Consider the following 23,607-nt stretch of genomic DNA (forward strand, 5'->3'; position numbering starts at 1 on the left):
CTGACACAGCAGATGTACTGTAGAGAAATCCATTGTAATGGTTTATGAGTACCTAAAGCAGTCCAGACAGTCCAGGCACGGAGATACACACAGGGAAATGCTCTGTGGGAAGCTGAGGCAGGAGGATCACAAGTCAGATCCCTAACTGGGATTTAGTAACTTAGCAAGAACTTTTCTCAAAATAAAAAATAAAAAGGACTTAGGAAATAACTAGTTCAATAGGAAGGTCCTGGGTTCAATCCCCAGTACAAAAAAAAAAAGCCCCCAAATCAAAACAAAAACCCAAAACCCAACCAAACCAAACCACCACCACCAACAAAAACAAAATCCCTCAAAAAAAGACCAAGCTGATTGGAATTATGATCAGTTTTGTAATAGCTTTCCGAATCATCAAATGGAACAAATCTCTTACTTTATCAAAAACAACTAAGCATATCTGTTCAATATTCTCTCAGGCTGTCTTCTTTGTGCTATTGTATTTATGATTTTACCATATGGTGCAAATACTGTGGTCTCTAAGGAAGATAATTCCAGCATCTCAGCCTTTATCAATTCTGCTGAACTGTTTCACAACTCTGAACTAGTGGGATAAATATTTTATTCTTCTTCAGTATCTTCTAGGACACATTTTCTTATACACATAAGAGGTATTAGAGATATCCTGATGTGAGATATCAATATACAACTGTTTAATTGCTAAATATAAATTACTGGGTAATTAAATGCTGAACTGATTTAAATGGTTACATATGAGCTCTAAATAGTAACTTTTAAATATTTAATTATTTCAAAGTACTCCAATATTTAAAAAACCCATCAGTTTTATTAGTTAAACACACTATAAAAACATGAAATAGATAAGCTACTGGCCTCCTAAGCCCACCTGAAGTAGTAAGGTAGCCTTTAGATATCACTGGTATTTTGAACCAGGCATGGGGACACATGCCTGTAATCCCAGCATCTGGGAGTAAGACTAAGGGCAGGAAGATTTCAAGTTCAAGGCCAGCCTGGGCTATCCTGTGAAGCACTATATTCAAAATACCCAAACCTAAAGGAACAACTGCGCTCTCATGAACGGAAGAAAAACTAGGCAAATTAATGCATATCTGAGAACTAAAATCACAAGGACAACAGTGAACACGTAGTGCAGACACCATTCTAGGCATACACATCATCTCAAGGGTCAAGAAACTTTTGCTATAAATTGTTTGACAGTTAAATGTGGTGTTCTCCTGCTCGGCTGGCCACATAGTCTGTGTCACAACTATTCAATCCTGTTCTTATAGAGAAAAAGCAGTCATAAATGAGTAAGTTTGGCTATGTCTCAGTAAACTGAATTTCAGGTTATTGAAATGTGAATTTCGTATAATTTTCACATACCATGAAATATTACACTTAAAAATAATTTTATTTTATGGGGCTGGGGATTTAGCTCAGCGGCATAAGCGCCTGCCTTGAAAGCGCGCTGTAGCGAGTTTGATCCCCAGTACCGATAAAATTTTTTTTTAATTTAAAAAACCCATTTAAAAATACAACAATTATGCCTACCACACAGACCATACAAAAACAGATGTTGGGTTGGACTTGGCCCATCTGCTATCTTGCTCACAGAGCCTGACGGGGCTTTCTTTCTCTTTTCGAAATAGGGTCTCTCTGTGTAGCCCAGACTGACCTCGAACTCTCTGAGACCCTCCTGCCTCAGCTGGGACTACCGGTGTGCGCTGCCATGCCCAGCTTGCAACAATTTGGAGTATGGGGGCTTTGGGGAACCTGCTCTAATTCTGGCATTTTTATTGCTCAAACTTCAGACCTGCAACAGGTACACGGGCAAACTGGTGCAGTAGTCCAGGGGAGAAAAGCGTTCTGGATCGGGCTGGAACAAGTAAGCAGACAGTTTGGATTTGTATTTAGGACGGGGTGCTTGCGTGAATAAGAATCAAGTAGCTTGCTTAATACCTGACTCACAGGGTAAAAGAAACTGATGGCTTTTCAAATGTACTTTTTAAACACTGTTACCTAATTTAGTCGAAAACTTAGAAAATATATTTTTCTGATTAAAAAACATTTTGCATTCATCAAATCCAAAGCTAAGAACCGCTATGCACAGACTTAATTTTCAGGCTCTTTTCTAGCCCAGCGAACCTCAGGGCTAACCCTTTCTCTGCCAGCAGCTCACGGCTCCCTCTCTAGCTCCGGGCCCACCCCTTCTCCCGCCCACCTAGAAGTTCCGCCCCCTCTGGCCTCGCAACCCAACTTTGGTCCTTCCGTCACTCCCCCGACCACCCCCACAGCCGTCTTCTATTGGCTAAAATGGCAGCGCCGCGACAAGGATAGACAGATTCGCTTTCTTATTGGCTGAGAGGTAGACCAGGCCCCTTGTGATTGGCTGACACGAGGAACCAGCAAGTGTGACTGTGCTCCAGGGTGTGTAGACGCCGCTTTGTTGCCTGAGGGGGGTGGCGGTGGAACTTAAGGGGGTCGGGGGCTGAGCGCAGGATCTGCAGTAGCGGCTGCTGCAGTCACTTCAGCCGGTCGTCTTTAGCCCAGGAGTCGTGTCGACAGCAGCCATGAGCGGCGGCGTGTACGGGGGAGGTGAGTGAGTGCGGCCGCCCCAGAAAGCGCGCCTTTTTGGCGTGTGGGGTTTTAACCGCCGCCCCCAGCCCTCCGCTCCGTTCCACGTCGGCCCCTTCCGCTCTCCCCCATGGGGACCTAGGCTCCCCGTCCCATCCCCGCCCCGCGCTCTGCCCGCCTTCGTACTCCTCGCCCAGTCGCCCCTTCTTGCCAGGGTTCTTGGAGTGGTGTCGGGGCGCGGTGACCCCCGGCTCTGGCTCTCGTCCCCTCGAGCACTCCCGGAGCTTGGCTCGTCGGGTGTGCAGGGTCAGGCTCGCTAGGTGCCGGCCGCGGGTGAGAACCCGGCGGCGTGTCGCGTCCCGCAGGTGGCAGCGTGGGTGCAGGCTCGACTCTCTCTGCACGCGGGTCGGAGACCTCGGAGCCTCCGAACTTTCGTGGGCCGGGCTGTTTCCCGGAATTTAGGGTGTCTTGCTATTGAAGGGTGCCTAGAAAGTTCACCGAGCTTCCCAGCTTTTGATTGTTTCCACTTTACCTTGGGTAGCACAGAGCCGCGGCTGAAGCTGCACAGCTCTGGATTGCAGGTAGCATCAGTCTCGCTTTTTACCCGCTCTTTGACTTCAGGTAGTTCTTACACAACTTTTCCAAAATTAAGGCTCCTTATTTGTGGAAAGATAAATCCGCCCCCACACGGTCTGGTTGTAAAAGTTAAATCGTGCTGTGCTTGCCACTCAGGTGTAGTCTACGGGTCAGCAGTGTTAGTGTTGCCTGCAAACTTTAGAGATGCAGAATCTCAAGCCTCACCCTTAATTTATTAAATTACAGTCTCTTTGCAAGATTACAGCATTCGAAGCATCATGTTCTGGATTGTGTTTGATGAGTTAGAGACAGGAAGAAAAATCTAAGTTATTGCTGTTGTTACTATTTCTAATAAGGCTGTTGTTTCTGAATCCTACAGCATTTTACAGGTAGAGGGTAACAAAAGTAAGGTTTTCAGAATCAGTTTTTTGGTATGTAAGCGCATACCTCTGAGTGTGGAATGAGGGCCCGCACTGCCTCCTTTCCTATTTATGTCCCGTTGATTTTTCAGTGTGAGTAGTTTTTTTTTTTTTTTTACTTTGAGGCCGATCTGTTGGATAACGTCTTTAAAGATGCAGGTCTCACAAAAATAAAAAAAAAAACCAAAAACCAAAAAACAACAACAACAAAAAAACCCTGGGTATATGACCTTCTAGAATTTATCAACTGTATTGTGATTTTCAGGTTCATTGCGCTAAGAACCTGGAGGCTGCCTACTGTTACTTACAAAGCATTGCTTTGACTAAGGGAGAAATATGAGACTGATGATACTGCTAAGCAGCTAACGTTTATCGAGTGTGTATTATGGGCAGGAACTCCAGAGGCTTTATAAATATTGCATTTAATCTTCGGCAGTTTTACGAGTTGGTGCCATTATCCCATGTTACTGGGAAAGAAAATGAGATCTAGAAAAAAGTAAGTAATCAGCCTTAAGTTATACAGCTTCTTAGTTGGGAAGGAGGATATCTGGGATAAAGAAAAGGCACTTCGCAAAAAGCCTAAAGTATCTAAACCTCCCTCTTAAAATTTGAGTAATTAACTTAACAAACTCTTTAACCTCTTTTCTTACTATACGTATCTTTTTGTTTAAATTTTAAGACTGATGCTATCTTATTCTAATGATTATTTTTGACCAAGTCTAGGTACAGTGCATAATTTATTTAAATCTTCATATTTGTAAGTAGTTTCTGGGCACACTTAAAGCTATTGCAGTTATGTTTCATGGTCCATGTCTAGTTCAAATTCCTTTTTACAATAAACATAAACATATACCACTGGCCCAACTTTCAAACAAACATCAATTTCTAATTTCATCACTGTTACATACCCTCTTGTTTCCTAAATTTCTAGCCTTAAAATTTTCTTAAGTTGATTTCCTGATTTGAGATAACCCTGGTCCAAACAAAAAATAAAACAACCTTGCTACTTTTCCCAAATTTGCTAGCCTTCAGTACTGCGATGGAGTATTTTAAGACCAGTTTTGAAAATTGCTCTATCACTTGTAGATTTAGAAGCCATTTATTATAAGGAAAACCTCAAAGTCCTCGAAAAATATAAACAAGCATTTTTAGTAGAACAGAAATCCATCCCATGAGAAAGTCGCATCCCAGATTTTAACCCTCCAGACCTCTGGTTATGTTATGTAAACCTCCTCACTTGTTTCTTACTCTTCTACTTTGGGATCTTCCACTCTTTAAAAGGAAAATGAAGCAATGCAAAATTGTAAGCCTTACCACCCCTGCTCAAAACTCTGTTATAGTCATTTCATACTAATTAAGACAGATGAACTGAATTGTTAGATTTTTCATTTCACACACAAAATAGTTTTGTTTCTAGTGCTCACTTTACAAGTTTTGCCTTCAGGAAGCTCACAGTCTTTTAGGTGGATCAATTAATATATAGAGGTTTATTGTAAGATATTTCATTGATTCTTAATCTTACATTTAAACAGCTGAACTTGGATGTCACTATTGAGGAGTGTCAGAGTTTTTAATTGGCAGCATTTTCTTAGTGATATATTAAATAATGAGCATCTTATATTGGTGAGAAATGGTAATTAATTCAATGAGATATGTAAGTTAATATCACTGTATAGAAAATGCAAAAGGTAGCACAGCCACAGAAGTTACTGGCTTAGTGTGGGGCAGTCAGGGGCTTTCACAGAAAGGTAGTGAAGATAATGAGGCAGGAGTGAGAGCGACAGTGTGCCAGGCTTGGCTGGCGGTGAAGGGTGAGGGAGTGCTGTTGTCTGAGGTAGAGTTGGTGTTGTTGCCAGATTATGCCTTGCATATCAGTGGAGTGGAATGATTTGAATTTTATCTGGCAGATTTAAAACCACTGAATGATTCATCCTATTGATTTCATTGAAGGATTTATGTACCAAAATGATGTTACAATTTTGAAAGATCACAGTGCAGCAGCCCTCTTCTCTCTGTGGAGATTGAACCCAGAGCCTTTGTACTGAGCCACATCCCCAGTCTTTTTCAAGTTCTTTTGTTTTTTTTTCCCTTCTTCTTTTTTCTCTAAAGGTAGATCACTCTTAGTTTCTGGGTTGCCCAGGTTGGGCTCAAATTTTCACTTTTGTCTCAGCCTTCTAGAGTGTTGGGATTACAGGCATGTTCACCATACCTGGCCACTGCAGCAGTGTGAAGAGTAGAAGGTAAAGAGACAGAAACATAGTACCTGAGGAAGTTATTGTTTCCTGTTGAGATTAGAGCTTGGTGGAAAGCAAGGCCAATGGTATTAAAGAGGAAGGACTTTGAGATATGCTTAGCAAAAACACGTGACAAAGAATGGGAGATGAAACCATTCAGTCTCAGACAACTGGGTAAACCAGCTGTGTGGCAATGCCAAGATTGGTTTGGGGGTGGTGGAGAGAAGAACTTGCTTCACATGTGTTGAATTTCAGTCACCTGGGAAACATCAGATGTTGATTTACCGTAAGAAGTTAATTATATGGATCTAGATACTGGTTGGAACTTGACCGATCTGAAATTGGAATTATCCGTACTTAGGTAGAAGTTGAAACCAAAGAACTGGAATGAATTACCCAGAAAAAGGAAATTAGAGGAGGGGCTCCTAACATGGGATTCCTAACCTTCCCATAGAATTCATGGATAGGGTTATGTTTTACTATACTTGGTTTCTTTTCCAAGAAGGAATTCTTAAGTTTCCTAAGCTCTTGTATTAGTTTTCTAGAGCATCCATGACCAAGTATTATGGACTGTGTGGCTTCAACAGCAGAAATTTATTTTAGCACAGCTCTGGAGGCTGGAGTCTGAGGCAGAGTGTCGGCAGGTGTTTTCTTCTGAGATTTCTCTCTACAGCTTGTAGATGGTCATCTCCTTCCCCAGTCTTCACGGCGTCTTCCTGTTCTACGTGTCTGTGTCCAGATTTCTTTTGATCTTGTTTTTCCCTGATACATGAGATTGGATTCCAGCCCTTTTTATTTTTTGAGGCAGGGTCTTGGTAAGTTAGTCTTGAACTTTCTGTGATCCTGCTTCAGCCTTCCTATTAGCTAGGATTAAGGGTGTACATCACCATCTCCTGCTTAAATTTCTTCCTTTTATAAGGATGAGGGCCTCCCCTAATGACAATTTAGTTAAAGGCCCTGACTCCAAATACTGGCACATTGTGAAATATTAAAGGTAAGGACTTTAACATGTGAATTTTAGGGGCTTGCAATTCAGTTACGAACCCACAGTTCAGTTCAAAAGGGTACATGACACAGAAGACATTAAGAATCCTGGGTACTCATGTCTGTACACCCAGAAGGAATTAAATAGTATCATGATATATACATATACTGTATTCATATTGAGTGTATGTGTGTTAGGCTTTTGTAACTAAGTTTTAAAAGTAAGCTTTTGTGTGATGTGTTCTGTTGACCCTTGTAGACCTAGACCATTCATTTTAGCTGTTGTGTAGTTTTCCACAATGTGAATGAACTGTAGTGTTCTTCCTGCTGAAAGATCATTAAATTATTTCTGCCCTTTCCTTTGGCAAACAGTTTGACAAGAGTAATTACAATATCAAATACAACAGTGCCTCAGTTATGAATTTAATTCATTCTACTATGCTTGCAGTTCTGTTGCAACCAGTGTCTGGAAAGAATTAAGCTCATGAATGGAGATACCACTGTTTACTGTGCTTATTATATATTAGGAACTGTTCTAAATGTGTGTATCTGCTAAACAGTTAAAGCATTCAATGATTATAGCATCCTATGAGGTAGAAACTATTATGCACATTTTTAAAAAGAGGGAACTGAGGCAGAGGGGTTATAAGTTGCACATGTTCACATATCTGGTATCATTCTGGTACATGTCTTCATTGTGACATGTGAGACAGTTTCTCTAGAATAAAGAATATGTGTCATTATGTATGCACATCTAGAGTTTTTACAGATATAATTACATTGTCCATAGTGACTACTTGTTTTACAGCTTGTACTGGCAAATATGTAAAGAATTCCTCCTTCCTATATTATTGATAGCACCTGATGCTATCAGACTTACTAATTTTTGCTAATTGAATGAAGATAAAAAAGACTTTGTTGTTTTTAATGACTGAAAAAGTCATTTGAAAAATCAGTACCCAAAAAACCAGTGCTTTTTTTTAGGGTAATAGGAAGTCAGCAATGCTTACCATAATACCTCTTATTATCTTCCAAATAGCTGCCCATAACTTCACACATAGTAAAAATCAAGCAAAACAGAACAGAACTAACAAAACAATGAACGCAATAAAGGACTTCAAAACAAGGTAATAGTAAATCCAAAATGGCTACCATAATAAACCTTGTTATCTTTGAAACAGCTGCCCATCCCACTGGATGTAATAAAATCAAACAAGACAAAATAGAATAAAACCCAACCAAACAAAACAATGAAAATAATACAGGACTTCAAAATGAGGTAACAGGGAATTAACAGTGGCTACCAACTTCAGAAGGAGATTCCCCCACAGATGCCACACTGTGTGCCATGATCCTCTGAATAAATGATCAGACCACAGGCCCCAGACCTGCAAAGTCAGTGAAACACGAAACACTACAAGCATTAAGTTGTTTACCTCAGTAGCCATCATCACAGTCTGTTTCTGTGGGGCGGCAGGGAAGGGCTCTGGCACTTCTTGTCTCCCAGGCCACATTGTCTGTTCTCCCCCAAGGGTCTGCACACGGCACAGACTCACAGGCAGTGCCTGGCTTCTTGCTGGGTTATGGTTCTTCTCCCCTGCAGTCCGTGAATCAGGCCTCCTGTTTTGGTTTTTGTCTTTTGGAGATAGGGTCTCACTATGCTGTTCAGGCAGGCCTTGAGCTCGCTTTGCAACCCAGGCTCTTGCCCTCCACTTCCCAAGTGCTTGGATTACAGGTGTGCGCGACCACACCCAGCAAGGCCTCCTGTTTTGATAGAGTTGATGATAGAGGGTTTTCTCCAAATTTGATTGTGAATAAAAATGACCAGTTTTCTTCCTCAGTTTTACTTCCTAATAATTACCAGTTTTATTTCCTCATAATCTTAGAAATGTGTAAACATTAATGATAGCTTCATTTTAAGAATTTTTACTTGCCTTATATAATTATGCTTTAAACTCTATACTGCCTGCCTGGCAAATGTGAGGTCCAGAGTTCAACTCCTGGCACCAAAATAAATGAACTCTTGTTCTTCAGGGTCCTTACTTAAGGTTTTGCTAATCTTCCTTAACTGCAATGAAATATAATTTGTTCTAGAGTATGATGGAATGGTACTCAGACGTGCTGGATGTCTTTTTCTTGCCCTGCCAGATCCACTTTGTTCCTGTTTTCATCCTTTTTGTGCCCTTTACCACCGTATCAGGGGCTTCTGGCCTCTGACTTCTGTTTGAGTTTGGCCATCAATAGGTAACAATCACTGCTTTTTGCTTTATACCTCTTATCCTGTCACTATGAACAGGGCTCCCTTTCGCATTCGGAAGTATCCCAGTGTGGATGGTAAAGTGTAGAATGACCCTAGTTGGTGAGATCAGGGGTGGACTGGCGTTTTATTAGGCTGGTTCTTTCCACTTCGAGTCAGTCATTGCTGGCTGTCTCTCTCCACTGAAGGTCAAAGCTTCTGTCAGGCCTGCTCCTCCAGGTTCTGGTAGCTGTTCTGGGTTCTTAAGTACTGAGGATAGGCAATAAATCCCTTTTACTATTAGTTTTAGGATACTGTACTATCCCTTTTGTTTTATATATTTGTAAGTCCTTTTAATGAATAAATTCCTTATATCACCGAGTTTTAGTGTATCAGCTCTTTCTTATTGAACCTCTCTGATAAACAATGTATGAATTACTATCTTTTAATTAAATTAAAGATATATTTAAAAGTAGGTTCAAAGTAATGATAACATAAATATAATTAATTTTTAGAGTTTTCACATTCTTACTTTAAGAACTCTAAATAGACCTTGAATTTCCATGTGATGCTTAGATGTTGTTAATTATCTTCGGAGTTGAGGGAGCTCAATAATAGAACACTTGCTTAGTAAAGGGCCTTGGGTTCAGTCTCCAATAATGCCAAAAACAAAATGAAACAAAAACCTTGCTATTATCTTAAATCTTTCAGATGAAGTTGGAGCCCTGGTGTTTGACATTGGATCCTATACTGTGCGAGCTGGTTATGCTGGTGAGGACTGCCCCAAGGTAAGTGCAGTGTTAGAATGAGTTTTCTTCTTGGAGCAAGAAGAAAAAAAATCTCCTTAATAAAAGCAGTGAAAGTTTACAGGGTGTTTCGACTCTTGCAGGTGGATTTTCCCACAGCTATTGGGATGGTGGTAGAAAGAGATGATGGGAGCACATTGATGGAAATAGATGGCGATAAAGGCAAACAAGGCGGCCCCACCTACTACATAGATACCAACGCCCTGCGTGTTCCGAGGGAGAATATGGAGGCCATCTCACCACTGAAAAATGGCATGGGTATGATGTTTCTTCTATGGATTTGATAGAAAAACATAACAGCTATCAAGTGCACATTTTAGGTATAAAGTAGTGGCTTGTAAGTTGGACATCAGTTACATGTATGGTGTTTATTCCACAAACTGACATTCCAGATACTGAGAATACAGTGATGCCTAAGAAATATCCCTTCCCCTTAAGACACTTAGAAGGGAGATAGGTATCTCATACAAATATGTGCACTCTGAAGTAAATGCTGTATAGTTATGTTCATAAACAATGGGATTAGTGAGGAAAGGTTTTTAACTTATGATTGGGGATCAGTAATGGTTTTCTTAATTAAGGTAACTTTTACTCTGAATCTTGATCAGTGAGTAGAAATAGCGTGGCGTGTGTGTGCGTGTGCTTGTGTGTGTGTGTGTGTGTGTGTGTGTTGAGTTTGTAGGAACTGAATTGTCAAAGAAACTTGACAAGTTTTGAAATGACATGCAATTAAAGAATGGCTTTAGCATTGGATATTTTAGGGTCAGTAGGAAAAATAGGCAAAGAGCAACTATACAAAGGCTTGTAAACAATCTGGGCATCTTCCTTCTCGTTTTTGGGACAAAATACTTGACACCCAAAATACAGGAAGGAAAGGTTTATTTAGTTCACTGTTTGTGGAGGTTTCAGTCTAATCTGTGGCTCCAAAGCCGGTTGGCATGGCCTTGGGGCAACACTTCAAGGCAGCAGCCAGAGCAAAAAGGTGGCAAACAAGCCTTTTTCCTCTCTCATGTTGTACACACACACCCGGGCCAGGGCATGTAGCACTCACAAAATCTTCTTGCCCTACTGTTGCACAGAATGAAGATATTTACAAAGTAAGGATCCTGGCTCCCTGCTGAGTCTCTTAATTAAACTTCTGAACTGCTCAAGTTGACTTAATGTATCAATCATAACCCTTTGTTAATCTCTAGATTCTTAAAGTTTTAATCTTTTTTGAAGTAGGTTTCAAGTTTTTTGTCAGGTCTGGATCATATGGTTTTTAATGTATTTCCTGTCACTATTTCGATCACATATTGGGCCTCTGGCAGGTATTTTTTGAATAACATTTATTTTGTATTTTAGGTTTATGAAAACCATGATTGTATTTAGGGCAGCTCTTGGGGCTGGTGGGACCAAAAAGAGTTTCTGTGTCCTAGAAGACAAAGATCCCTATATAAAGTGCCATGGTACCGTGTAGGTCTGTAAAATAAGTAGTTCTGGGTATTAAAGTGTATTCCTTACTACATTATAGAAACAGTCTTTCAAAAGATGCTGTGCATCTTTATAAATACTGTTTTCAAGCTGTTAATCTTACATTCTAGTTGAAGACTGGGATAGTTTCCAGGCCATTTTGGATCATACCTATAAAATGCACGTCAAATCAGAAGCCAGCCTGCACCCTGTTCTCATGTCAGAAGCACCGGTGAGAGACTTTCTTTTCTAACTTTCTCTAGTTATTTTTATTCTTGCCCTTTTAGTTTTCTATTCATATGAAGAATATTTTATTTTTTAAAAAAGAGGCATAGAATGTGAATTTAGAAATTAAGGAAGGGAGGGTTAATTCTTAAATTATAATAATAAGTTATAATAATAATAATAGCATTTATTATTTCAATAAGATATTCAAAGAGCAATAAAATATGCTTCATGGGTTCTGGTATTTATTATTTTTTAAAATTTTTTTGAGGGATTTGTGTTACATTTGATTTCTTTGCTGTGCTTCCCATTTTGGTTTGTGAATCATTCTGTGTGTGCCAAGAGCACTGCATTTCTACTTTTATATTCAAATTTCAAGAAGTCAAAATAGGCTGCAAGTTTTCTAGACTAAAGTTTTTTGCGAAATATATTTGGTACATAGACAAAAAGGCCCACAAGGCATGTGTAATGATTGTTAGTATTTTGTTATTGTTTCTAGCCTCTAGTTTACCAACTGTGTGTGGAAATTTCATTGTTTAATATACTTACGATTTTGATTATCAGACATCTTTTAAAAGATTTCATAAGACTTTATAATAATCTTGATTTCCTTGTACTTCAAAATGTCTATAATTTCTGGAATTCATGGCAGCTGGAAACTTTACCTATACAGATTTACCATAGATTTCATTGTTTTTAATGTTTTATGTTTTGTTAATACAGTGCTGTAATATAGTTTGAGATAAATCACTTTTAATTCTTAAGCCATAAACAATTTGCATTTCTTTTTCCCTCAAGTGGAATACTAGAGCAAAGAGAGAGAAACTGACAGAATTAATGTTTGAACACTATAACATCCCTGCATTCTTCCTGTGTAAAACTGCAGTTTTGACAGCGTATCCTTAAGAATGACACTCAGTCTTTTTCTAGAGTATATGACATTGTTAAATTCACCTGTGGAGGGAGACATGCCAATTCTTGCTTGCTGAGAAGTTATTTTATTTCTCCTTGCCCCTTGTTTTAGTATCTTTTAATATTATTTGTTGGAAATGATGATATGCCAGAAAATCGTAAAGTAACACTCAAATCGTCGTGGTTAGCAGGTGTGTGTGTGTAAGAAGGAGAGTGTGGTTAAAGAGGACCATTTTAACCAGATGGCATAAATGAAGTTAAAGATTACTTTTTTCTAAATTTATTTCAGATTTAATCCTTTATCAGGTATTTATTGTAAGAAACTAAGGGACAGGCTAGAAAAATAGTATGTCTCAGCTCAAATAATTTGTAACCCAAGTACAGTACTCTTGTTCAAAGCTAAGTAACAGATTGAAAGTATTTCAGAACAACATTGGCCAAGTCATAAAGAATACATGATTGCATTTGTCATTTTCCATTTCTGGGACCAAATATCTGAGACTTACACTGTGAAGGAAGAGATACATTTGGGCTGTGGTCAGCAGGGTCCAGGGCAGAAACATCGAGCGGAAGGGAATGGCTGGGAAAAGCCGCTCAATTCCTAGTGTCTGAAGCAGAGAGCAGGGGAAGAGCCAGAGAGGAGGGGACCGAGTGTCAGGTATCGTCCCCAAGGTCACCGCTCCACAACTGACCCAGAAAGGAGCCTTCCTGACCCCCTAGGTGTCTCTTAAGCTAATCAAGTTGACAGGCGAGATTAACTGTCCTGGTGATTAATTTGGACTGTTTTGTATAGTTGTGGTACTTTGGAGAAGTATAACAGCCAGTGTTTATTAAAAAAACAGAATTGAAGGGCTGGGGATTTAGCTCAGCGGCATAAGCGCCTGCTTTGCAAGCAGGCAGTCGTGAGTTCGATCCCTGGTACCAATAAAAACGAAAAAGACAAAAAAAAAACAAAAAAAACAAACAAAACAGAATTGAGTTGCGCGTGGAGGAAAGAACCTCACATTTAGAATTAATGTTGTGCTGTTTGTAAATCTCTGATCTTGAAGTAAATACAGCACTTAAAACCTGAGCTTCACTTTCTGCTCATTATACTGGCTTGTTATAATCTTTCATAATTGTTTTATATATTTGAGAATATTTCTGTTAATTGTTACCTAATGTTTGTAGCACTGTGTCTTGGAGATGACTTTAGGGAAAATATGAAAGTAGAAAGTGTAAGTGTTCATTGTGACTCAGTTTAATAATTGAAGAAAAATACATAAATAAATGGAAGATTTTGGTAGGTGTTGTAAAAATAGTTTTTGGCTAAATGATATAGAGGGCTTGTGTGTTAGATTTGAAATTTTTGAACTTTAGATCTAGAGATTTTGGGATTTTAAGTAAGAGAAGAGAATTAGTAGACACATTATATTATCTCATTTAATTTTCATAATCTGTCAATAGAATCATAATAAAGTAAGGAATTAGTCCAAGTCCACAGTTTGATCATGGCAGTCCTGATTTTGAAGGTGAGCAGAATTGGGCATTATTTTATTTCTGACTTCTTACTGTAAAAATTTGAAACCATATTATGATGAGCCCTTACGTATTCATCACTCACCTTCAACTGTCTGAGACATGGTATAATTTTATTTGTACCAACCTTGGTATGTATATCTCCCGAAGATTTTACCAGGTCGCTTTTTTGTTGGTTTTGAGTTATTTTTGAACATTTTAGCATATTTCAATCAGGACATAAACAAAGATTATATGTTGTATTTAATGTCTCAGGTAATTTATTGTAAACCCTTTGATCAGTCTCCAGAGATTTTCAGTGATTGTATTAATTTTGACAGTTTAATATTTCTTACATTGCCATTTTGGAAGTCTTACCTATCTAATTTGTTTTTAAAATCAAATTATTTGACACTAATTTTTGTCCCTAACACTATAATGTCTATGTTTTATGAATGGCTTCTGAAATGTAAGAGCCTGTACTTTACAGTAGATTGTATGTTAGGGGTCTTTTTTACTTTTATTTTCCTTAGTGCTTTAAACTAGATTTGCTAATGGCCGTTCTACTGGGCTAATTTTGGACAGTGGAGCAACTCATACCACTGCAATTCCAGTCCATGATGGCTACGTCCTTCAACAAGGTAACTATATTTAACTAAGGCATTTGAGATGCTTTTAGATGCCATTAAGGACAAAAAGTAAAATAAGGCAGTGATTTAAGCTCAGGGCCTCACAAATACTAGGCATGCACTCTATCACTGTACTATATTCCAATCCAGAGTGCATTTTTAATCTTCAGTGTATAATATATACTTCGTTTATGCTTTAGGATAGTTAATGGTTCTACTTGAAAAAATTATTCATATATGAATACACTCAGAAGAAATTTGTCCCAAGGAATTTGGACTTACTGCCTTTTAGCTTTACATAATCTGTGTCACAGGCATCGTGAAGTCTCCTCTTGCTGGAGATTTTATAACTATGCAATGCAGAGAACTCTTCCAAGAAATGAATATAGAATTGATTCCTCCATATATGATTGCATCAAAAGTAAGTAATGATGAATTTTGTGAAATTTATGTCCAGCTCTCTGCTCTTGTATTACTCAGTTCTCTGTTAACCAAGCATATATTGTTACTGTCAGGAAGCTGTTCGTGAAGGATCTCCAGCAAATTGGAAAAGAAAAGAGAAGTTGCCGCAGGTCACAAGGTCTTGGCACAATTACATGTGTAATGTAAGTGACCCTTAGTCTCTTTATGAAAGTGTCCCATGCTGTAAGTCGTTAAATGCAGGCACATTATGTTTTCCAGCCCTATGTTTTTAATATTTTTAATAATATTTAATAAAATACAACTTAGCTTTGGTTGTGGGGAAGTACTTTTCATATTTTTCTAATAGATATTTACAAACTATTACATATTCATTTGGATTACTGTAGTGTAACTTGGAAAGAATTATGTTTTTAGGGTAGAAACTAGCATTTTGTTGCTCTGTTAAGACAGTGGTTCTAGTTACTGCAGAGATCTGCTGGTGTAGCTCAGTTGCCTTCTTTTCCCCAGCATCAATTCACCAGTCAAAAATATGATTGTTCTTAGCAAGGAGCCAGTGAGCCATTCCTTTTGTCAAAAATCTGTCTCTGAGTATCATATGAGTCATAATTTCCTATGAGAGGGATATACTTAAATCTTGACAGTTTTTTGCACATGGAGATAAATATTGTATGTATTTGTGTTAGAGAAAAAACTGTGAGGATAATGAGTAATTTGGCCATGGTATTAAATAAGAATTTTCCTTTATAACCCAGAGGTCATATATATTTCATAGCAAAAATTTAACTATTTTATACTGTACACTTTATAGACTATATTTAATGAAATATTTTTTCTCAATCTATGCTTTGTTTTATGACCACAAAGAAGTGAAAGATTTTAGTTGATAACTCAATCTCTTGCACAAAGTATGAGTAGATCAACAATTATATTAATGATAACAAACTCATGAACATTTATATAAAACTACTGCTCCAGGTTTTGGTGCATTTCATGCAGGTACTTTAGTAAACAGGACAGATGAACTCATCACTGTAATTCATGAGAATTAGCTTTCATAAAAAGCATTATGTCATCTCAGAGTACTTACTGTGTTGAACCCAGTGAAATCAATCAAGTAAGTGACACCAGGGTGCCTTTAAAAGAAAAGTTGGAGATAAAGAGTATTAGATTAAAGCATTGTTTACAAGTTTTAACAACTAGACATAGGAACCAGAAGTGCACACATACTGGGGATTAAGAGCCCCCTTTGTCTTCACAATTACTGTACACTCTGAAGAAGGCATTGTCAGCTGCTATAATGTCTTCTCTGTTAATGTAAGCCATTGCTTCAAAGCTGTAAAGAAGTATGAAGGAAATTCATATAAAAGGCTTTTGAAATAAGATTTTCTCTCTCAAGATTAAACTAATATGATCTTTACTAAGTTACAAAGAAACTGTCCAAAGACTGACCAGGCAAAGATTCCAGACCACCATTCAGCTTTGCTTGCTGGGATGGACCCAAGTGTCACCTACATGGATGGGGGGACCTGGGCACAGTGTCAGCTCTCCTCTGGCTTGCAGCATGGTATAGATGTGAGCCTTTGGCTTCCCTGAGGTTGTGTCTTGAGCACATGTTGCTGAGGTGGGTGGTGGGTGGGGTTACACGGCTTTTAAGAAACCCTCCAGCTAAAAAGGAAGGTGTCTGAGTCAGCCTGAGGGCCTGTCTTTCAGGATGCTTGTAGCATGGCAAATGAAACGGGTTAAAAATAAGGCGAGGAAGTCTTTCTTACCTCTTGATCCTCCCCCCCGCCCCCCAGAACTACCCTGTGCTACAGTGCAAGGCATGCTTGCCTGGTACTGTAAAGGGCATGCAAGTGAGGCATTTGACAATGACATTTTGAAAAAAGAATTATACTTATTTTTAAGGAAAGTTGATGTTCTGAAACTGGATTAGTTACGCAAGACTATGATACAAGGATTTCTAGTAGTTTCTCTTTATTGTCCCTTAAGTAAAATTTATAGTTTGCCTTCAGAACTCAGAGACCTTCTTGAATAGATTTATACTCTTGAAAGGCTTCACTCATCAAGGAATATAGTACTGTTTCATTAAGAAGAATATTTTAAATATCATGTTATAAAACTATAAATTGCAGCTCCAATTTCAGTCCTGTTTCTTAAACTTTATTTTTATTCAGTGTGTTATCCAAGATTTTCAAGCTTCAGTACTTCAAGTGTCAGATTCAACTTACGATGAACAGTATGTGTTTTTTCTTTTTCTTTTTTAACAGTCTGTTTTTATTTAAGCTGTGTACTTCATAAAATGAAGAAAGGATTTTTTAATATTAAATAATTGGGCCAGGCATGGGGGAATATGCTTACAATCCTAGTGAAATGGGAAACTGAAGCAAGAGAACTGTAAGTTCAAGGTCAGCCTGGACTGCTTAGTGAGATGCTATCTCAAAATAAAAAGGGTTGGGGATGCAGCTCAGTAGTACAGCAGCACTTGGGTAGCATTTGAAAAAATCTTAGGTGTAATCCCTAGTACCACCAGAAAAAGAATTCTACAATTAGGTTAACTAGCCTAACTCTGTAAAGCTGTGTAAGGATATACTAAATGTTTTTAAGTATTCTCCCTCCTGGTTTCTTATAAATTGGTAATTCCCTCGTAGTTCATCAATTTGAAGAGGATTGTGTTTTTGTATAATACTGTTTAATATGTTTGCAGAGTAGCTGCACAGATGCCAACTGTTCATTATGAATTTCCTAATGGCTACAACTGTGATTTTGGTGCAGAGCGGCTAAAAATTCCTGAAGGATTATTCGACCCTTCCAATGTAAAGGTATGAAAACTTGTTTTTTAATTCGCCTGGCCTTACTCATGCATAGAAAGAGTTTGTTTAATTATAAACCCATATGATCAGTTTCCCTATTGCTAGGGCAAAATATCTGAGCTCCCCCCCCCCCCCAGCAATGTTTATTTTGGCTGAAGGTTTCTGGGGTTTTAGTCCGCACTGGCTGGTGCCATGGTAGGAACGGCACGGTGCTCACCAGTTACATTACAAGGTCATGTTCCATGGCCCATCGAGGTGTCCCCTGAAGTGTGCTTTTACCAGAAGATCCTGTGGGTGGCTCCAAGGCTACTGAAGTTGACAGTTAAGCTTAACCATCACGAAACCTCTGAAGACTTAAGTTTTGGAGGATATGCTTTACTCTGTGAAGCTGTTCACGTGAATGTCCAATTTCTTTTGTTTTTAGGGGCTGTCAGGAAATACAATGTTGGGAGTCAGTCATGTTGTCACTACAAGTGTTGGAATGTGTGATATTGACATTAGACCAGTAAGTACGAGACTCCTATTACAGAATAAAGTGTCTTTCAGGACAGCAAAATGCCCCTAAATCACCGTTTTTGTTCCTTGTCGGGTTTTAACTCTGTATGACGTACTGTATTTATTAGACTGATTGTGCACCACACTTGTTAATTGTAATTTGTTAAACTTGATCGAGTTCATAAGCCCACATACTGCCCTTGTTTTCTTTTAATGTGCTTAGAGAATGATGTTTTTACTAAGGATGTGTAAAAAAAAAGTATTGTTCCAAAAGCTTTTGAGTGACTCTGAAAATCATTCTTTATTTCAGTTAGTGACCTGGCAGGCAAATGCTACTCATAGGACAATAGAAATACAAGTTTGAAGTGTTTGGTACAAATCCAAGGCCATTTTGGGGGGAACACAATGAAGTACATTCACTATAAGCCAGTTGGATGTGGTGATGCATACCTCTATCCTCGCACTTTAGAGGCTGAGGCAGGAGGCTAAGGCCAGCCACTACATAGATCACTACATAGTGAGACCCTGTCTCATATATATGATAGATTGCTATTTTTAGTGTTCTTTTAAACAGTGTTAACTGCAGAAGAGATATTTCTATATTGTTTTCTGTTTCAAAATTTAGATGGTACTAACAATTGAAATAAGTTTTTAAATAGGAACTTAGCCATTAAAAAAAGCAGGATGGCATTTTTTATGCATGCAAATTAAAAGCAAATGTAGGGGCTGGGGGTTTAGCTCAGTGGCAAGAGCACCTGCCTAGCAGGTGTGAGATTGTGAGTTCAATCCCCAGTACAAAAAAAAAAAAAGAAAGAAAAATAAATGTATTTCTTATAATTAAGAATTTTTTTTACTTGGGAGGCCTAGGCATGTGTATTTTGCAGAAGCTTCCTGTGTGGTTCTGATGCACATCTTGCAAAAGAGGAAAAAGATAGCTGTCATTTTGGCCAATACTATTTTTGGAGTAAATTGTTGCTTATCATAATCCATAAAATAATATTATCTAATTTAAAATGCTGTAACTTCCTGATAAACATTCTAAGAAGTAGTTGTCATAAAATGTATGTATCTCTACTTAAATATCAGCTAACAAAAATTATGGTTTTTAGAATGATTATTTTTAAGTTAGTGATTTTTAAATCTAGGTGCACAGAAGAACCATCTGGGGAATTTTTAATAAATGAAACCCTTCCCTGCATCCCATCTCCAGAGATTTAATTCAGTTGTTCCTAGACATCGGTGGTATAAAAGCTCCCTGGATGAATTGCTTATGCAGCTAGGATTGAAAACTACTGGTTCAAGTTACTAGTTCTGTATAGAAGTTAAAATTTTTCAGGTAAAGGAAGGACAAATTGTAATGGGGGATATGATTTCACTTGTAATTTTATTTAAAGCAATTGGAAATTTGGGTTCAATTCCTAGCATCATAATAATAATGATAATGGGAACATTTGGAAATAATTTGTTTCTTGCTTTTATCCTAGGGTCTCTATGGCAGTGTGATAGTGGCAGGAGGAAACACGCTAATACAGAGTTTTACTGATAGGTTGAATAGAGAGCTGTCTCAGAAAACTCCTCCAGTAAGTTCTGTTTGTTTCTAGTAGCACTGTTTCATTATTAGTATGTCTTCACCAGTGTCATAGTTTTATAAGCCAGGGTTCATTTTTAAGTAGGTAGGTATTTTGTGTATGTGGTATTAATGTTGCTTATCAATTTTCTAAATGACATCTATTGATTTCTCAAATTGTTTGAATCTCAACTTTATGCATTAGCCTTATACTTGCTCATGAGTGTATAGTGTAATTACACACTAGGGTGGCCCACTGGAAAGTCAGACATGTAAAAAATAATTATTGTAATGAGCCAAGTGGGTACTCTTGGGAACACTGAGAAGCATTTAACTCTCTAGAGGAAAGCCCTATAAAGAAGCTGTTATTTAAATGAATAATTTAGGGGTTTGCTAATTTATGGACAGGACATCTAGGTGGAGCAAAAACCATGATGGAGCCAGGCATGGTGGCACACACCTGTAATCCAGCACTCTATAATTCCAGCATTCTGGGAGGCTGAGACTGGAGAATCACAAATTTGAGCCTGGTCTGGGCAATTTAGCAAAATGTGTTTCAGAGGTTAAAAAAAAAAAAAAAACAAAAAACGAGGGGGGCCGAATATAGCTCAGTGAGAAAACCCTGGATTTAATCCCCAGTACTGGGAAAAAAAGTATTATGGGAGGATTATATGTTCCAGTAGTTCAAAGTAATCAGTGATAGCTATGGGGAAAAGAGGAAGATGATGTGATTGGAAAGATGGGTGGTGTGTAGATTGCTTAGGGCTGCCATAAGAAAGCACCACAATTTGATGGCTTAAAACAACAGAAAAGTATTGTCTCAGGTCTGGAGACTCGATCAGAAATTAGGGTGTCACTAGGCCAGCTCCTGCTGCAGTCAGTAGTGAAAACACTTCCTTCCTTCTTCATGGCTTTCTGTGGACTGCCAGCAGTCCTTGGCTTGTAGCTGTGGTACTTTTCTTAAAAAAACACCAATCATACAGGATTAAAAGCCCATCCTACTCCATTATTGATCTCAATTTATATATGAATTACATCTGCACAGACTTTTATAATTAGGTCATGTTCATGGGTAAGAGGGATTAGGACCTCAACATATTGTATTTTTTTAGGGGTTATAATTCAGCCCACAGCAGATGTGTAGCAGTGCATGCTTTATGGAGTATTTTGGATTTAGTTAAATCTTAACAGGATAAAATTTGGTAGAGGACTGATGAGAGCATGTATGTTTTTAAAAGATTACAAGGTGTACTATAGTAACTTTTAAAAATAACCTGGATTAGAGAGAAGGTAATTTGTATGGTATATCAGTAATAGGAGTCATAATTTTAAAATTTCTATCAAGTAGTTTTTATAAGGTGCCACAAAATATTAACTTGGAAAGTAAACTTGAAAGGAGTTACACAGGCCCTAACAAATCTGTAGAATCTGTGTATTTAGTGGTCTTTTAGCTTATTTTACATATGCTCTATTTGTATAATTAAGGGTGGTATGGGTGGTATTTGCATATATATGTATTTACATGTTGACATCTGCTCTGTATATCTTAAGATTCTTGGAACTACAGGCTGATCTAGAGTACACCTAAAACAGTGTAGTTAGTAGATTTCAGAGTTCAGTGGTGGAGTACCTGCTTAACATGTGTAAGGCTCTGGGTTCCATCCCTAGTGTTGCAAAAAGGAAAGAAGTGTCCCTCACCTACACACTCACCCCTCTCACTCCAGCACGCATCCCACATCTCAAAACTTACCATGACACATACACATTTCACTGTGAAAAGAGTCAAACTTTATGTTCATATGTGCAATAACTGGAATGTATTAAAGACTTAACTACTAATCAGATCCCTAGGTAAGAAGGAAAATCTTTTGATATAGGAAGTGAGATAAAAGGATAGTACTGTGCCATAAACTTACCAAGAAAGTGTGAATTCAAGGCGTAAGCACTAATTTGGAAAAAAAGCAGTGGTCCTACCTGAGACCTGATAACTGCTTTGCTTTGGTTTGGAAAGACAGGCGTAGGCTAAGGAAGGATCAGGGTGGCCTGAGGCCTGGAGACTGATTGGTGTAACTGTACTCATTACTGGATGTAGTGAAATAATGCACAAGGCACTTAGCACTTCCTTATTTATGGTGATAAGTATGTTTCCTTGGATAAGATACAAATGCTAGCTAAAACATTGTCAAAAATGAATTTTCTAAGTTGAATCCACTGTTTTGATTGTACTAACACTTTTTTCCCCTATTAGAGCATGCGGTTGAAACTGATTGCAAATAACACGACAGTGGAACGGAGGTTTAGTTCATGGATTGGGGGCTCCATTCTAGCATCTTTGGTTAGTAGATACAGTTTTAAAGATTCTTGCTTGAATTAATTCCAGTGTTTCATTTATCCTTGCATTGCAGTTTTCAGATGAGTAGAAGACCTAATGTTTTATAACAGTGACTTTTAGCTTTATTGGACTTTTGTTAGCCTAATTTCAAAAATGTGAAAGTATTCATGCCTCTTCATACCCCTACTGGCACTGATCAGGATTTGTATATTTAAAATTAAATAATTTAGCTCTGTGCCATTCCCTAGTCTGCTAGTGAGGTATGCTGAAGTCAAGATTTGTTTCTTGGGCAAAAGAAGTTACACTGGATCTTGGATAGGTGTCGGTCTTGAATTAGGAGAAAAAGTCGTACATTTCTGGACCTGAGACTTAGAGCACTTCCCTTTTTCCTTGAAACAGCTGAAGTAAATGTCACTAAGTACTTAAACCTTGTGACAACTATTATTGCCTTAAGTTGGCACAGAGCCATTTTACAATATAAAATAGAATGATTTAATATTATTTTAAACCTGAAAGGCAAGGCTGTGTTATCTTTGGATGGTTTGGGGGAGGGCAGAAAGAATAGGAGTAATGGAGTGCTGTTTTGGGGGAGGGAGTTTGAGCTGTCAACATATAATATTTTCTCATAGGACAGACATAATTATATATTATGTCCATTTTCCAGGGCACCTTTCAACAGATGTGGATTTCCAAACAAGAATATGAAGAAGGCGGGAAGCAGTGTGTAGAAAGAAAATGCCCTTGAAAGTTTCTAGACCTCAACCCTCCTGTGTCACCTTACGTTTCATAGCTTTAGTACACTCAGGAAAGAATTACCATCTTTTGTAGAATGTTTATACATTTTTGCATATTTCAATTTCCACTTACATTTTTTAAGGCTTTAACTGGCTCTATAAATTAAAATGAGTTTGTGCTTTCCTTGAAATGTACTTATTCTGATTATGAGCATTTTATAATTTTGTATAAATATCTATTTTCTCTAAATATTTTCCTTTCAGTAAAATGCTTTCAAGCTTTGCTTAGTATATTAATAACCAGTGAATGGTAGAACTGCTTTTTATTGACTAGTAAAAGTTATTGCCTATGCTTTTTACCTTAGGCTTATAAAATTAATAAAAATTACCAGCCACTCCAGAAATATTTTCTGATTGTTGTATATTTTGACTTGCTACTTCTGAACACTATAGGTATTTTATCATTATTTTGAGTGAAAGTATTACATTTATTAATAATAGTTCCCATCCTCTTCATATCCTACTAACATTAATAGTAAAAATTGTGAATTCTAAAACTACTTTACTGCCTCTGCCTTAGACTGTTAATACCACTCTCATTCTGTAAGAGAGCAGGTGTGATGTTAAAAGCATGCGTAGATGTCAGGATTTTTAAGATGGGAATTTGGCCTGAATTTTATACCTGATTTTTAAAAAATGTGGTAG

At 38.0% G+C, this 23,607-nt stretch overlaps 1 protein-coding gene across 2 annotated transcripts; it reads left to right on the forward strand.

The window, feature by feature from the left end:
• The first annotated feature begins 2,404 nt into the window (after positions 1–2,404).
• Positions 2,405–23,306, forward strand: Actl6a (actin like 6A). 2 transcript variants are annotated; one of them, XM_023564140.2, is made up of 14 exons: positions 2,405–2,424; positions 9,732–9,808; positions 9,910–10,084; positions 11,410–11,510; positions 12,302–12,399; positions 14,459–14,553; positions 14,856–14,962; positions 15,057–15,146; positions 17,139–17,200; positions 17,669–17,783; positions 18,199–18,279; positions 19,754–19,849; positions 22,085–22,171; positions 22,833–23,306. In XM_023564140.2, exons 3-14 carry the CDS (start codon positions 9,934–9,936, stop codon positions 22,911–22,913), a joined length of 1,164 nt encoding a protein of 387 aa, XP_023419908.1. In that variant the 5' UTR covers positions 2,405–2,424; positions 9,732–9,808; positions 9,910–9,933; the 3' UTR covers positions 22,914–23,306. The 2 variants fall into 2 exon arrangements, with proteins under 2 accessions (XP_023419908.1, XP_003467569.1); XM_003467521.5 differs by having other exon boundaries at positions 2,407–2,592.
• Positions 23,307–23,607: the final 301 nt, after the last annotated feature.

Source organism: Cavia porcellus, unplaced genomic scaffold (genome assembly GCF_034190915.1).
Source record: "Cavia porcellus strain 051 isolate PalLab524CR breed Dunkin Hartley unplaced genomic scaffold, mCavPor4.1 scaffold_17, whole genome shotgun sequence".
NCBI classification, from domain to species: Eukaryota; Metazoa; Chordata; class Mammalia; order Rodentia; family Caviidae; genus Cavia; species Cavia porcellus.